This window comes from Rhododendron vialii, chromosome 3a, assembly GCF_030253575.1.
Source record: "Rhododendron vialii isolate Sample 1 chromosome 3a, ASM3025357v1".
NCBI lineage: Eukaryota > Viridiplantae > Streptophyta > Magnoliopsida > Ericales > Ericaceae > Rhododendron > Rhododendron vialii.
Window position 1 is genome coordinate 30605041 of NC_080559.1, and position 14904 is coordinate 30619944.

At 37.7% G+C, this 14904-nt stretch overlaps 1 protein-coding gene and 1 pseudogene across 2 annotated transcripts; one reads left to right on the forward strand and one right to left on the reverse strand.

The window, feature by feature from the left end:
• Positions 1-118: 118 nt before the first annotated feature.
• On the forward strand, positions 119-4448 carry LOC131319848 (cytochrome b5-like; annotated as a pseudogene).
• Positions 4449-5233: 785 nt separating this feature from the next.
• LOC131319849 (rab GTPase-activating protein 22-like) lies at positions 5234-10712 on the reverse strand. 2 transcript variants are annotated; one of them, XM_058350267.1, is made up of 5 exons: positions 10295-10712; positions 7540-7675; positions 7371-7420; positions 7029-7082; positions 5234-6941 (listed from the first exon to the last, which is right to left on the reverse strand). In XM_058350267.1, the coding sequence occupies exons 1-5, from the start codon at positions 10474-10476 to the stop codon at positions 5720-5722; spliced, it is 1644 nt and encodes a 547-aa protein (XP_058206250.1). In that variant the 5' UTR covers positions 10477-10712; the 3' UTR covers positions 5234-5719. The 2 variants fall into 2 exon arrangements, with proteins under 2 accessions (XP_058206250.1, XP_058206251.1); XM_058350268.1 differs by having other exon boundaries at positions 10024-10654.
• Positions 10713-14904: the final 4192 nt, after the last annotated feature.

Genomic DNA, 14904 nt, shown 5'->3' on the forward strand with positions numbered 1-14904 from the left:
TACCTGTTTTCTGGTACAACAGTTAGTTGGTTCCTAAATTAGTGGTATGCTAGTTCATGTAATCTTCTATTTAAGTTGTTTGGGTCTTATGAAAAAAACACGTTAATTGTCAGCATCTCTTTCTTCCTCTTATATATAAGTTACAATAATAACAAAAAATGGCTTCAAATCCGAAAGTTCACTCGTTCGAAGAGGTGAATAAGCACAACAAAACCAAAGACTGCTGGCTGGTTATATCTGGAAAGGTCAGATCTCTCTTGAATTTAGTTACCGTTTCTCTCGTAAATCCTGTCGAAATCGGCAATCGATCGGATGTGATTTGGTTGAATGAATTCGAATGTTATTGGGATTGTGCCCGGTAATCGCGCCAGCAACGGAAGCGCAACAAACAAAAACGAAATCACAAACAAGAGAACACACACAATCAAAATACGTGGTTCCCCAAGCTCGGGTATGTCATTTCCTTGTTTTGTTATACCCAATTCTTTGACTTGTTGGGGTTATCGGTTTGACCGGTCAGTTTTGGTCAAACTTGTGGCGTGGCATAATCTCATCCGTCGGATTGGTTGATTTTGGTTATGCCTTTGGTTGGTTTTGGTTATGCCTTATTATGGTTTTATTATGCTTATAATCAGTTTCAGTTATGCTCATAATGATTTTGTTATGCCAAAAGTTACAGTGTCTCCAAAAGGAGAGGAGACACCGAAGTATTTTGTACAAATTTCCCACCAACAAGTGAAGAATAATCATTTATTAATCTTCTTTGCATTAACATATCCACCGACGAATTTCCACTCAAATTAGTTCTTTCATTCTTTCTCGGATAATTTACTGGATTAGCGGATTGATGCATATCCAACACATTTCTCCTACAAGGCCTGGATTCTCCACAGAGAACAGTTTAGTTTGCAAATTTGGCTGGGCCTACAATGTTCCGTTGCTAATGAAACAGAAAGCTTAAACGTTTGAAGGGTCATGATGGTTTGTGAGTCTTAGTGGACGATGTTTTCATGAGTTGCCTTGCACGCCCTTGGGTACAAGGCCAGGACTTTAATAACTTTATCTAAAGCCACACTTCTAGTGTGTTCGTCTGAGCTATATATATCCATTTAGTACCCTAGTTGACAATGTCGGCCCCGACATTTGGGATGTCCTAACCCAACCTTATGTTTTGTTGCTCACGTACTTTTAGGTCATCATACAAAAACAAAAACAGAGAGAGACATTCAATTTTAAAATAAATTCAAAATTACATTGTTCTTTTAGCTTGAATAACATCCATTAAAAATCAATATGAAAATGTAAACCTTGAGTTATAGTGCTTTATAAGTAGCACGATCCGATTTAAAGAAAACAATTTCGCCTTGCATTTTTTGAAGCAAATTTTTTAATTAAGTCATCGTTCTTTACTTTTCCAAGAACTCAAGCCCGTTCCACTAACTTTTGATTTTTTAGCCTTTTGAGCTTTTTGGTTGATATATATGTGAGGAGAATGACCTATTTTGAAATGCACAAAAAGTTTTAAAAAAAAAGAAGAAGCCCCAAATGCCCAAAAAAGCTCTTTGTGGAACAACGCCTCATTTTTTTATTGAAATCGTAGCCAATCTCATTAATCTCTCATACGAAACACTAGTTCGAAGGTAAAAATTAAAACTATGTTAGCTCGCTCGATTTATTTCAACTATGATTTTTTTAATCAAATGTAAGAACATATCACTTATACATTACTGTTGTGTTCATTAAATCAAAAATTTTCAACAAACTAATTTGATTTTCGTAATATTGTGAATTGGGTGAAAAACAAGACGTAAAACAAAAGTGAAAAAATAAAAGAAAAAAGGGCAGTTGGTGGGGCCTAGGAACCGAACACGACTCCCTTGAACTTTAAAAGCATGCATTGACCACGAAACCAAGGAAACAGTTTGCACTACCATGGGAAACTTTTTTATATTTATATCTAACTTAAAATTTTTTTTGGTTGCCCTGGCCCTGCTCAAACCCGAGAACTTGCTGGGCTTATCCTGGGATCGGCCCTGCTAGTTAAGTCTGGGTGGTCCATTGCTATCTTTTACAGTGGTGGCTTGCATATATATCCTTGGGTACAATACAGCGGTGGCTAGCTTGGATATACTTGGGTACAACTTGATAAGCACAAGTAAAATCCATTTCTAATCAAAACTGAAATATGTCGAGGATTGTAGGTGTTTAGGGAGTTAGCTGCTACTTTTGAAGGTAGGATGCCAAATCATGTCATAGGATGCTTGTCCTAAAATATGACCGGTTTTGGCAGAAAAATACCTATGGAAATGAGTAGAAACATCTTAACGACTTATCTGAGGTTTGACTAGTTGAAAGACCGAACGCAATTGGTGCCAGATGGTGCTGAACAATACTCTCTCTCTGAATACCAATTTTGTGCTTTCCTTTTGAGTTTGTCCTGCTGTAATTCAGTGCCAAATCCTCGCCACCTTCTCTTTCAACTTGGACAGCGGGGTAGCAGAACTAAACTGCTTACCTAATAGTGGCTTCGCGTTGTCCCGGTTTCATTACTCAGCTTCATTATCAACGAGGAACATTCATATGCCTATAATATACTTTTCCCAAAGTAAAACATACTCATGCTAATCACAACTTAGAAAGGGAAATTACAGTAGAATAGGGCCAAAAGTTGATACAAAGGCACTAGTATGATATAGGAACTGTATACAGTTGAGATTTTCTTTTCCCATCTTCTTAACAGAAGAACTATGAGTGCATGGTTATATAATGTTCCTTTGAATTACGACCTCCTTCTAAGTCTCCAATTCCTTATCAGGTGTACGATGTTACCACATACATGGATGATCATCCCGGAGGCGACGAAGTTTTGCCATCAGCCACTGATACTATTGCTACCTGTTATTAACTCCACATTTATTTCCTGTTTTCTGCGTTGATTTGAGTGGATGATCCATTACTCTTGAGATGAACATGTGAATTTTGTAAAAAAAAATTAGGGAGAGATGCAACAGACGATTTCGAAGACGTTGGCCACAGTGATCGATTCTGCTAGAGAACTGATGGATAAGTACTACATCGGCGATATAGATACGTCAACTGTTCCACCTCAGCATGCCGCTTACAATCCGGACAAAACTTCAGAGTTCAAACTCCCGAGTTCGTGATCAAGATTTTGCAATTCCTTCTGCCCACTACTACAATATTGTTAAAAAATGACGCTTGAAAAAGTGAAAAGATGTCGGTTTTTAAAAAAAATATTAATTAAAAAGATTGCAATAGATAAATAATGTCAGTCATCTGAAAAACTGAAAAACTGTGGTATAATATATTTATGATGTAACTTTCTAAAATAGTGATATAACTATTCTTTCTTTTTAATGTCAGTTTCTTATAAACTGTGATATAATATATTTATGATGTCACTTTCTAAAATAATGACATAACTATTCTTTCTTTTTTAATGTCAGTTTCTCCTAAACTATGATCTAATATATTTATGATGTCACTTTGTAAAATAGTGATATAACTATTCTTTTTTTTAATGTCGGTTTCTCCAAATAAGTGACATTGAAGAACAAAAATTTATTTTTGGAGAAAATGACGCCATCTATGAGCATCGTTGCTTTGAAGTCTCAAATCGGGAGCGGATCGTTACATATGGTATCAGAGCTTGTACCAACTGGAAATGTGAGACAGAATCTCGACTCCATACGAGGACGTGTATTCCTAAATGGGAGAGATTGTGACGACCTGCCCCTGGAGAGTTCCAGGTAGTGGTCGATCGGCCTGAGGACAGTTGGGACCATGCGAGGGGCTGTCGAATCGGTGACCAGAAGGGTCAACCGAAGGTAGTCCCACATCGCTTGATGAAGTGTAAGTTGTGTGCTATAAATAATATATCGTCATCCTATCTTGTACAATGATTTTTAAAGCTATGAGGGTGCCAAAGCCAATAGAAATTTCATAGTTAAGCGTGCTCGCACTAGAATAATCTTGGGATGGGTGACCTCACTGAGAGGTTTGATGTTCAAAGTAGACAATATAATTGACCTCACTGAGAGATTTGATAGGGTTTGGTGTTCAAGTAGACAATATTATACAAGGCATGAGCGGGTCGTTACAAAAGATGATGGCTTTAAAGCATGTTACAATTGTCATCTTTTACTTTCAATTACGTTTAAGATAACAGTTTCAAAACTGTCATCTTTCACATTTAATGACATTTTTAAACTGTCATCTTTTACAATTATTGTGGTAGTGGCCCCTCTTGATCTTAGGCTTGGCCTTTGCTGTTCGGCACTATACCAAAGAGAAGTAGCCAGTTTGCGTTACTATGCGTAATCTGGTCAATTAGCTGAAAAAACAATTTGCTCTCTCTCTCTCTCTCTCTCTCTCTCTCTCTCTCTCTCTGTTTGTGTGGTTAGGGCATGCTGTGTTTAAGCATCACTTTATGGTAGCAGTGTGCACATGTTGGACGGGTCGGGTCGGCCCCGAATCCGAATCGAACAAGTGGGAATAACTGTCCGCGTGCCCGATTTTTTTGGTCCGGACGGGTCCGACCAAAACCGAAGTAATCTATATGAATTGGTTGTCTTTTTGTCGGGTCGGGTCGGATAAGAAAAACAGCGCCCCGAGTCCCGAACAGAAAATTGATTTTTTTCAAAAAATGAACCCTTACCCAACCGAACCACATGTTCGGCCCCGCCCGAAACCCTTCGGGTCGGGTCCGTCGGGCCACGGGTTTTTTTGCACACCCCTACTTTATGGAGTGGTTCGTTGAGAGTCAATCACAGTTCTTATGCGAGCCAGTCACCGGATCTATATTCTTCGCAATTGGATCTCTTATTTCCCGTTCCTTTTAATTTTGGCTACTTGAACTTGGATCTGTTTGATGGATTGCTCGTGGCCTGTGCCATGTACCTACGCGTACGTGCTCGCACAATGAATTATTATTTTTGTCACTGGTTTGATCTTTCATTTTTACCTTTTCTGCCCCTCCTAAAGACAGGCTGTCATGAAAACAAATAATTCAAAACAGAAAAGAGGAGAAAACTGCACGAGAGAGATTTACTTATTCCCCCAAATACAGAGTTGGCACATTTTCCTTAATCCATAAACAGGATCTATCTATAGACACACGGATCGGTGGATTCTAAAAACCAAAAAGAAAAAAAGAAAAAAAATGACACAGATCTACGGGTCCATTCATCTCGACAGGAAAAGAATCAAGAGTAAAAGAAAGAATCGGAATTGATCGATCTATTTGGGAATAAACATGTTGCGAATAGCAAATGAAAGTCCAGTAATCAACCAACAGGTTTCAACTCTCACCAAGAGACTACCATCACCAAGAGATTATTCTGAGACTAACAAAGAAAGTCAAAAGCCTGGAAACTGTTTCAACTTTCAACAATCACTCCCAACAGGTTGGACCCATACCCAATTTTCCACAGCAACTAACAAAAGAAACCTACAACAAATAAATTACGTATGGGTCACCAACCTGTGGATCTTTTCAATCCGAAAATCTACATTTGACTGTGCTGCCCCACACGACCTTGTTGAAGAACACATTCCTACCGTCATAGACCGTCCTGTAAATTTACACTTCGTAAAGCATGTATGAGGAGACTACATAGACGATACTGCCCAAAGCAATCTCTACGCAACGAAACGAAGTGAATAAATATTAGAGAACCACAAATTATTAATGTAACCATTAACGGGGTGCCTGTATCTTGTCATGGAGGTTCACCACCAAATCGTGCGCGTCATCAAGGAGCTTCCACACGTCGAGATGACCAGCCATGCTGTTACACTCCCTCAGTATCTCATCCATGCTACTATACCTCTCTATTATCTTTTTCCTCCTCTGTAACACCGAAGCCGCAATTGCATAGAGCAAAAGATCTTCTGTAGGTGGGGCGCGCTGCCTTATCCTGCTCCATGCCGACTTTCCGATCCCAGCCCGAATAGCAGCTTGGTCAGCCCACATAACCTCCCACAGACAAATTGTCTGCTCAAAGGTCAATTCCCTTCTAAAGAGTACCACCACCATCCTGTAAACAAAAAAGCAATCTTCTGCCTGTAGCTTCTCCAAATGTCTGTAAAGATGGGAATCCTTGCGTTTGATGATTTTGGAAACAGTACTCAGTTGCCTCCTTATTCCCATCTCGTCAAGTCTGAAATTATGGCGAGCCTTCTTCATAAAACCAACGAAACACCAGAAAGCCATGTGGTCCTCGGTTACAACAGCAATTATGGGTGAAAGTAAATCGCTCATCCCTTGGCAATATCCAATTTCTGGGTCGTAAAGTGCATAAGCTTCGAGGATGGCAACTAGTCGCGCAGCATGGAAGATCCTGGTAGGGTCCAGGTGGTCGTAATCCTTCAATCCAACGGCTTCAGCAGACCGGCGGGCTCTCTCATCTGATACTGCAGCCTGAGTTGGGGAGTACTCTATCCATTCCCCATTGGCACGAATTGCATCAAGCCGAATGATTCGTTGCCATGTGGCAAAATTTTCAGTGTCGTGGGGCTTTGACTGGACTTCTGTTCTCGAGGGGGAAGATTGATCGTTTTCCTCCCTGGTCTCATTAGAGGAGAATGTTTGACTCACTTCTGGGTCCTCAGAGGAGTCTGAGTCTGAGGACTCGGTGTCAAATGCAGGAGAATTGGGATCTGTGATTTGTCTAGAGCCACCATCTCCTTCCATGAGCTCATCACCCCTGCTGGAGTACTCTATGTAAGGGCTTCTTTCCTCACTAGAAAGCGATTCCCTGGCACTAACGACATCTTCCGAGTCGGGAGAGTATGGGCCTTGATTGCAACTCCCACTTTCCCCATTAATGCTGGTTTCGCCAATTTCCTTCGACCTAAAGCTGTCATCACTTTGTTTTAGAAGTCTTCGGCAGTACCTCCGAAGTGTTTCATATTCCTTTCTGCATCCATAGAAGTAGAGAGATGTTAATAGTTGGACAAAATCCATGTTTTGTAGGTGATAGGGAAGATGAACTAAGCAAGCTTACCTCTTCCGAGTTATTAACACCTCTCTTTCTTCTTTGGAACTGTTTAAGTCATAGCTGTTGAAGAAAAAGCAACTTATCACACAGGAGTTTTTGGTGCATCCAGCTTAAACAGAGGGAATATGAAGTTGTCGCTCATGTTCAAGCAGAAGGCTTATGTTAAAAAGGAAAGAGAAAAATCTATTTATCTTTGGTTGTTTTGCAAGAGCACACAAAATAAACATTATCCCAACCAAATCTCGAACTGAATCATGGTTGATACTCTCTTTGTAGTAACCAAAGTTCTAACATCCACTTTAGATATACATAGTAATAATCATTGAGATGCAAATTTGACATGCTTACACTCCAAGGAGGAACGGCCAAACCTCTGACCTGATACTTGGATCAACACCCTACATACAAAATAAGGAAAATAAATTTCCAATTATTTCCAGGCAGGCCATTGGGAAATAGGTAGACGAACTAAAAAATGAAAACGAACACATAAACCAAAAAATGGAAGGATACTCACTCCACTTCGAACTTTCTTCAGAAATTTTACTCCCCTATCACGGAGTTTTCCATCTGGTGTAAACAAACTTCTCCATTGCTGGGGTGTAAGGGCGTGTTTTCTTTTCCTGCGAGACCATGGTGATTTGAGACGGCCCCTGGAAGTGAAACATGAGCTGTTATTGATTGTCAATGCAAATATGGAGATGGCATCAAAATCACTGGGTAATATTGTTTTGCATGAAATGCTTTGAGTAATAGTACCAATCAAGAAGAAGGTCAACAGCATGTCGAACTCACCTCATCAGCTAAGTTCTACTACCCAAGCAAAAGGGATACATATGTAAAGCTTGACTATCACAAGTCCATAATTCATTTAAAACAATCCTATAAAACAATGCAAACTAGGAGGCAGAACCTGCTAGAAAACAATCCTAGTGCCAAGAACTAGCAGACTATGCAGTCAGTTTACATGCAATTCGTCCCACTGCAACAAATGAACTTCAATGACTAAGAACTGAGATTCTTCCAGCAGAAGTGATCACACAGAACTCCATTTTCCGAGTGGAAATTATGCGACCAGTTCAAATTTTCCTTTTCTCTTTGTGAAAATGAGGAAGGGAGGGCAAGCAAACGATAATGATACATAAAGCTTGGTAAGCGTAAAGTTAAGCACTTCCCACGTCAGGTGTAAAATAATAGGATTTGCCACTTTAAGTTGATTCTGCTCTGGATTTTAAGCTTATAATTTGTATATCGAGATGTCTGTTAGATTTGATAATCATTTGACATAATCAGTCACCTTGTGTATCCTTTGAGCTTCTTACATGCAGTCATCTCATTGCGTCACAAGTTTTAAATCCGAAGTGCTTGACAATACAGGATCCTTTGGCACAAGTCTCTCAGCTCACACAAACACAGATAACTTACTACGACCACTGATCTCATGGAGGAAGAAGTAATAATGGGTCAGGGGAAGGAAAAGAATGCAGAGAACACATACGATAGTATTAGCCAGACTAAACATCGTATGCTAGTATATAGGAATTCCTAGCCATTCTGCCATTTAGCGAGTAAACATTACATATTAATTGGTTATTTCAAACAGCTTCAAACTACGCTTCTCAACTAGAAACATTTCAATTTACCACCTTCTCCTTATTCGTTTGACAGAATGACAAAACGGAAACTGTTCGTGCTTAAAATTCCTAAGCCTATACTTACACAAATACGTCCCTTTTTTCGGTCCCCTTGTTCCAAAACACTCTTATAAGACGCAGAGGGAAAGGCGATTGATTTTATCAATGTCAAGCTTGAAAACCTACTATCTATGTTTCTTCTTTCATGAGACAATATTGTTCACACAAAGGAAGAGCCAATCACCTCCCATTCAAACAAAATTCAATCTTTCCAGTAAGAGAAGGAATGCCACAAACAAGAGCAGATTGAAATTGCACAGCAACGCATGTAAAAGCAACTATTAGCAATGAAAACTAAACACCACCACTAGCAAAACTCAAGACATTTAACAAGAAGGATTGAGACGAACGTGACCCCGTCAAACCATTTAGCAGAAAATTGTCCAGTGCTTTTAAGTTCTTAAGAAAAAAAGCTGCTTGCAATACTCGTAGTTCCCTTGTTCAGAACCATTCTTACGACAAAAAAAGGGAAAGGGGATAGACCGATACAGATTATGATTGCCAAGCTTGAAAATCAAGTGTTCATATACTTTTTCCGAACGAAAGGTTAGTTGCACAAAGAAAGTGCTGTACTCCCATCTTCACTAAAACAAGATTCAATAAACCAAAAGTAGCAATCGATCCATAATGCATCTAAAAGCAAACAACAATACCTTAAAAACAAAGACTCATGCATTTAACAATAAAAGCCCCTTCTTCCTAAATTAGTTTTTGCAATTTTTCTTCGCCTTTTCCGAATTTTTATTAGATTTTGATCATTTTTTTGGATTAGTTATTAGCCTCGACGAGAGGAGTCTAAAATGTAAAAACTTACAATCAAAAGCAAAAAAAAAAAGTCCGAATTTTTGTTAGATTTCCATCAATTTTTCGGATTAGTTATTCGCCTCAACGAGAGGAGTCTAAAAAGTAAAAACTTACAATCAAAGAGCGAAAAAAAAAATTCCAATTTTTTTTAGATTTCCATCAATTTTATCTGGTCGAATGTGATGCCGTCAAACTCTTTATCTGGTCCATTTTGTCCAACGACTTGCTGACTTGCTCAAAGCCTCCCAAATCCACCGAAACTCAACAATCAGAAACCACCACCGTAGGATCCAGTGCAAAGTTCTATATCCGAACAGAAGAACGAAGTGAAGCTGTACTCAACTACGGGATTGCGCTCAAAAAAACTATTCAGATTTCAAAAGATACGATTCCAACAACACTAAGAACCTAGATCTAAACTGACGAACACTAAACATACTAAAATCACGGCTGAATCACGAAAAAGGAGTGAGAGAGAGAGGGGGGAAGAGAGAGAAACTCACCGATCAGAGGAACAGTAAGCCGGTGAGGAGGAAGCAACTACGAATAAAACCGATCTCAAGTGAATCCACGACGACGACGACGGCGAAGACGAAGACGGTGAAGAAGAGGAATTCGAAGACGACGCCGACGAAGTCACGCTCCGTCGGAGGGCTTTCATCAAATTCTAATATATTATTAACTCTTTACTTGAAATTTGAAAAAATCTAACCGATTTTGAGGGGGTCAAACTTCAAAGTCAGCTGCTTTGGTCTAGTTTCTCTATTTTTTTACCTACTATTGAAGAGTACGGCGGCCGCCACGGCGAAAGCGGTGAAGGCGAGAGCCAGCGCTGCGTTCGGAGCAGCCGCGTGGAGCCAGAATCCGGTGCCGCCGTGGATGAGTGCGGTTAAGTTACTACTGCCGCTGCTGATGCGGACACCATTAAGGCTGGAGCTGAGGAGGAGCGAGAGCATGGATGAGAGAGAGAGAGATGATGAGAATGGCTAATATGACCCTTGTTAATTATAGTGGTGGATCTTCCACCATAACCAACCCAAGGCCCCCCAACTGCTTTTCCACTTTCCTTTCTTTTCCTTCTCTGTCTGGTCCTTTTTTCGTTTTTGTTTTTGTTTTTTTTGTCTTGCTTTCTCTTTGATGTTGTTCTTCTATAGCCTAGAGAGAGAGAAAGGGGAGGGGAGAGAGAGAGAGAGAGAGAGAGAGAGAGAGAGAGAGAGAGATTTTTTTTTTTTTGAAACGTAGAGAGAGAGTTTTGAAGACCTGAAAAATCCCTATAAGATTCCTACATGGATTTCTCACTGGTTCAATTTTCCGGGGATTATTTTGTCGGGTTTTATTTTAGGCACGAGAGATAATAATAATACTGGATAATAATAATACTCCCAACGCGTAGGGTTTAGATTTTCTCCGGTCATCAATAATCTAGTTTAGATTATTTGCAGACCCTTTTTTATTACATGGTAAATTCAAAGACTGATATAAGAAAATACGTTCATCCACGCGTTTATTGTCGGTGTCTCGAAACCTATTTGAAATCATATAGTATTATCAAATTGACATGAACTAATTTTGTTTCCTTCTGAAATTCGGTTATCAAAATCTGTTTTGGGAGAAATCTGGCATTTTTTTAAGTTCTTAGAATCAGAATAAATTTTTCAGTGAAAGCGATTTGTCTCGTGATTTTATCCTCACGTATTCTATAGCCAAATAATAAGGAAAGAAATTCAAACAAAAATTCGGATGGTTTAACTTTAAATAATATTTATTATTATTCCGTTACGGTAGTGTTTCTCAAAATCTCGTGATTATTACTATCGAAACCACGCTCAACTTTTATTGCTGGTTCACGCGTTGAAATCTACAAAATGAACGATTCATAACATTAAAAAAATGTGCGTTGAGGCATAGAGTACAAGTTAATACAATATTTACTTATGAGTAGAAGTTGTTTTTTTTTTTTTTTTGAAAGGAATGAGTAGTAGTTGTTTGGACTTTGGAGATCAACTTCTTTCATAGAATAACAATTAAAATTCCTAAACTAGCCCTACACCGGTACGTCTTTTCTTTTTAAATCTTCTTTCTTTTATCGGACATTTAATAAGGGTTGACTTTCGGAAGATTTCAGGACCCAAGACAAGGTCACAACCGGTTTGCTTTTATAGTCCAATTTTTCATACTCGTTCGGGAATTTAAAAAAAGAAGAAGTTTCTGTGTGTATTTGACTAATTTTTCGGGATTTTTTGGCATGGTTTTTTGGGTTATTTTTATATTAATTTTTACGGGATTCGTGGTGAAATTTTTACATCATAGTTTTTGTCTCGATGAGAGGAATCGAAAAAAGTATAAAAACGTAAACTAAAGTTGATAAAATTTCATATACGACAATGAAAAAATCCAAAAGACAAAAAGTCAGTGTTGTAAGATTTTTTCATCGTTTTATATATGATTTTTTTCAACTTTGGTGGATCTATGTTAAGTACTATATTTTTACGATTCCTTTCGTCGAGACAAAAGGTATAATATGAAAATTCGACCCGAAACTTATAAAAATTAAGAAAAAATAACTAAAGAACAAGACCGTGTCATCCTAAAAAGGGTAAAAAGTTTAGTTCAAAATCACCCACGAGTTTTCCTCCTTAAAAGAAGACCAGGACCAGGATGTAGTATGCGTCAACAAAATCAGGCGCAATAATATTCTTTGGAAACGAAAGGAGAAAAGATGTTGAAATGAGAGAAAATTTTAAAAAAGGGGAAAGAAATATCAATAGAAAAAGAAAAAAAGAAAAGAAATCCAGGGGATAAAATATACCCTGCACTATATATACAACCATTGCATGAAAAGTAATTTCCATTTTCCATGAAAACAGGGAAAAGAACCTTCATTATTATGCAACACTCGCAATTGCCACACTTGCTAGGTTTAATTTCATATATTGAATTATCAAAAGAAAACTGATTTTCGCGCTTCATTTTTTACCGATGACGCTCTACTTTCAATGTGAAGTTACTAGTAACTTCATGAACAAAGTGAAGCGCCATCAGTAAAAAAAAGTGGAGCGCGAAAATCGAAATCCTTACCAAAATGACATTTCAGCTAATTAGGAAAATATATCTGTTTAGTTTACTTGTTAAAAAATCGTCTTAGAAAACTCCAAGAAATTGAATGTTAAATGAGTTTCTTTATTTTTTTTTTCTTTACAATTCGAGAGAGCACATAAGTTATTTCTCCAGTTGTGAGTTTGAAAATTTTCAAACTTTTACAAATATTTCAATTTAGACTAAACTTTGCATAACAAGGTGATGAACTTAGACTTGATTATTCTACAGTTACGTTGACGCGTTAAATCTACCCAAGCAAATGCGCAGAAGACTTTTCTTCTTCTTTTTTCAAATAAGATTACCTTCGGTCGCAGATTATACAGATCTTTGGATTCATCGTCACACAAGAGGTGAGCCCTCCAAGGCCACAAACGTTAACGAAAAATTCGGTTGCTGGTGTCGTGTAAGCCGATCCAGACATCTCGAGTTATAAAAAAAAAAAAGAAAGTTGGAATACCCATGTCTCTGCTCAAATTTGCGTCCGATTTATGTGCAAGATTAAAATAAATTTGTTCGTTGACAAAAAGAGTAATGAACGACGCAAGCTGTTAAAGGAAGAGAGATTTTGCAACACGCCAGCACATGAATCATAATTACAACTAGTACTATAATGATGACTTATAAGTAGTATCTCATTTAATTAAACCTGGGGGATTGGTATGGAGGAGGTCACAATTAACATCCTTTTAGGGGTGGGGTCCCTAATCTTCTTATTAATCGCATGATCATGTTTTTGTCATGTTACAACTATTTTTATTTTTATACATGTTTGCCTCTTGGAACTTTTTATTGTCTTATCCAAAGTGTTTTAGGCCCGTTTCGCTACGTAAAAATAAGTACTTATTTTTTTGAATTAAAGATGATGTATGTGAATGAATGAATGACTTGTTTCATAAATTAGAAAATAATTAAGTTCTTAGAAATACAAGGATTTTAATCGAACTGGGCCTAACATTGGATATAAAATATATAAACACTATTTTGGGATGTAAGATCTATGTATGCACACACTAGCTAGACTGCTAACTCTTTCCGTAAACCCACCACATTTCAATCGAGTAATTATTCAGTGGTCTTGGACCTGATAGAAATGTGTAATTAATAAAAGTGTTGGGGGCACCATGGTGCCCCTATAATACCTCCAAATAATTGCCCGATGGAAGAAAAAAAAAACCACCAAATAATTGTTCCAACCATTCAAAGGGGAAGTTCAAGAAAATGGTTGCACCAAAAAAATAAATTCTAGAAGAATGACGTTTTTTTTTTTTCTCTAAGTCAAGAAGAAATGAGGTCAAAAGCAAAGCTTGGTCCCCTAAATAAAGTTGGAACAGATAGTGACTACACAACACGCAATGGACGTTTCATTCCTATCCTCTGCCGATGGACAAAGAATTATGAAAAAAATATCCGTTTCCGTTAAGAGTTACTCCCTCCCTCCCAATTTACTTGTCTCCGTTTTATTCTAACTGGATTAAAAAACTAATTATATCTTTAAATTGGTAAGGAATTTTATATCCAATATGGATCTTGTTTGATAGATCTCGATTTGTTCTATAATACAATGTTTTCAAAATCACCTAAAACATTATAAATTACAAGATATAATCAATTGAAAAGTGGCACGAACTCCCAAAAGTGACAATTAAATTGGGACGGAGAGAGTAAGATTTAGGAATGATGTATTGTGATAGAATGATCTGTCTCGTAAAACGAAAAATAATTATTTAAAAAATAAAAACCTTAACGGAACCGGGTCGGAGTCCAACACAATGACATCATTATATAAGTGTCGTTCTAAAATTAGAAATTGTGTAAATATATTTTAGGGTCAGTTTTGACATTTTTGGAGAGTGTTTCAAAGTGAGTTTCCTTCATTGTTTTCTTATCTTACATGATGGGTACTATTTTTTGAAACTTGTGCTTATTACATACTGAGTTCTAAAAGTAGTTCTTTTTTTTGTTTAAATATCATTCATTAATCTCAATCTAAGACTTGAGAGGAGATAAGTGCTTACGGGAATAGAACCCTGGCAGAACCCTGGCAGAGGCCTCTTGATCCTTAGCTCACAGTCAGCCCCGACAAATACTACTGAAATGTTTTTACTGGCTAGAAGGTAAAACCTAACATGAGATTTGTAAATTCTCTGGCCCAAATTTAATAGAATTAAGATAACTAATACAGTCATCCCAGTCAATTAAGTACGTAGAACGGAAGAAGATGGGTTCTTGATTTTCTATAATAATAGAAAGTTATCTTCTTGGGGCAAGAATCAAATTGTTGCTTC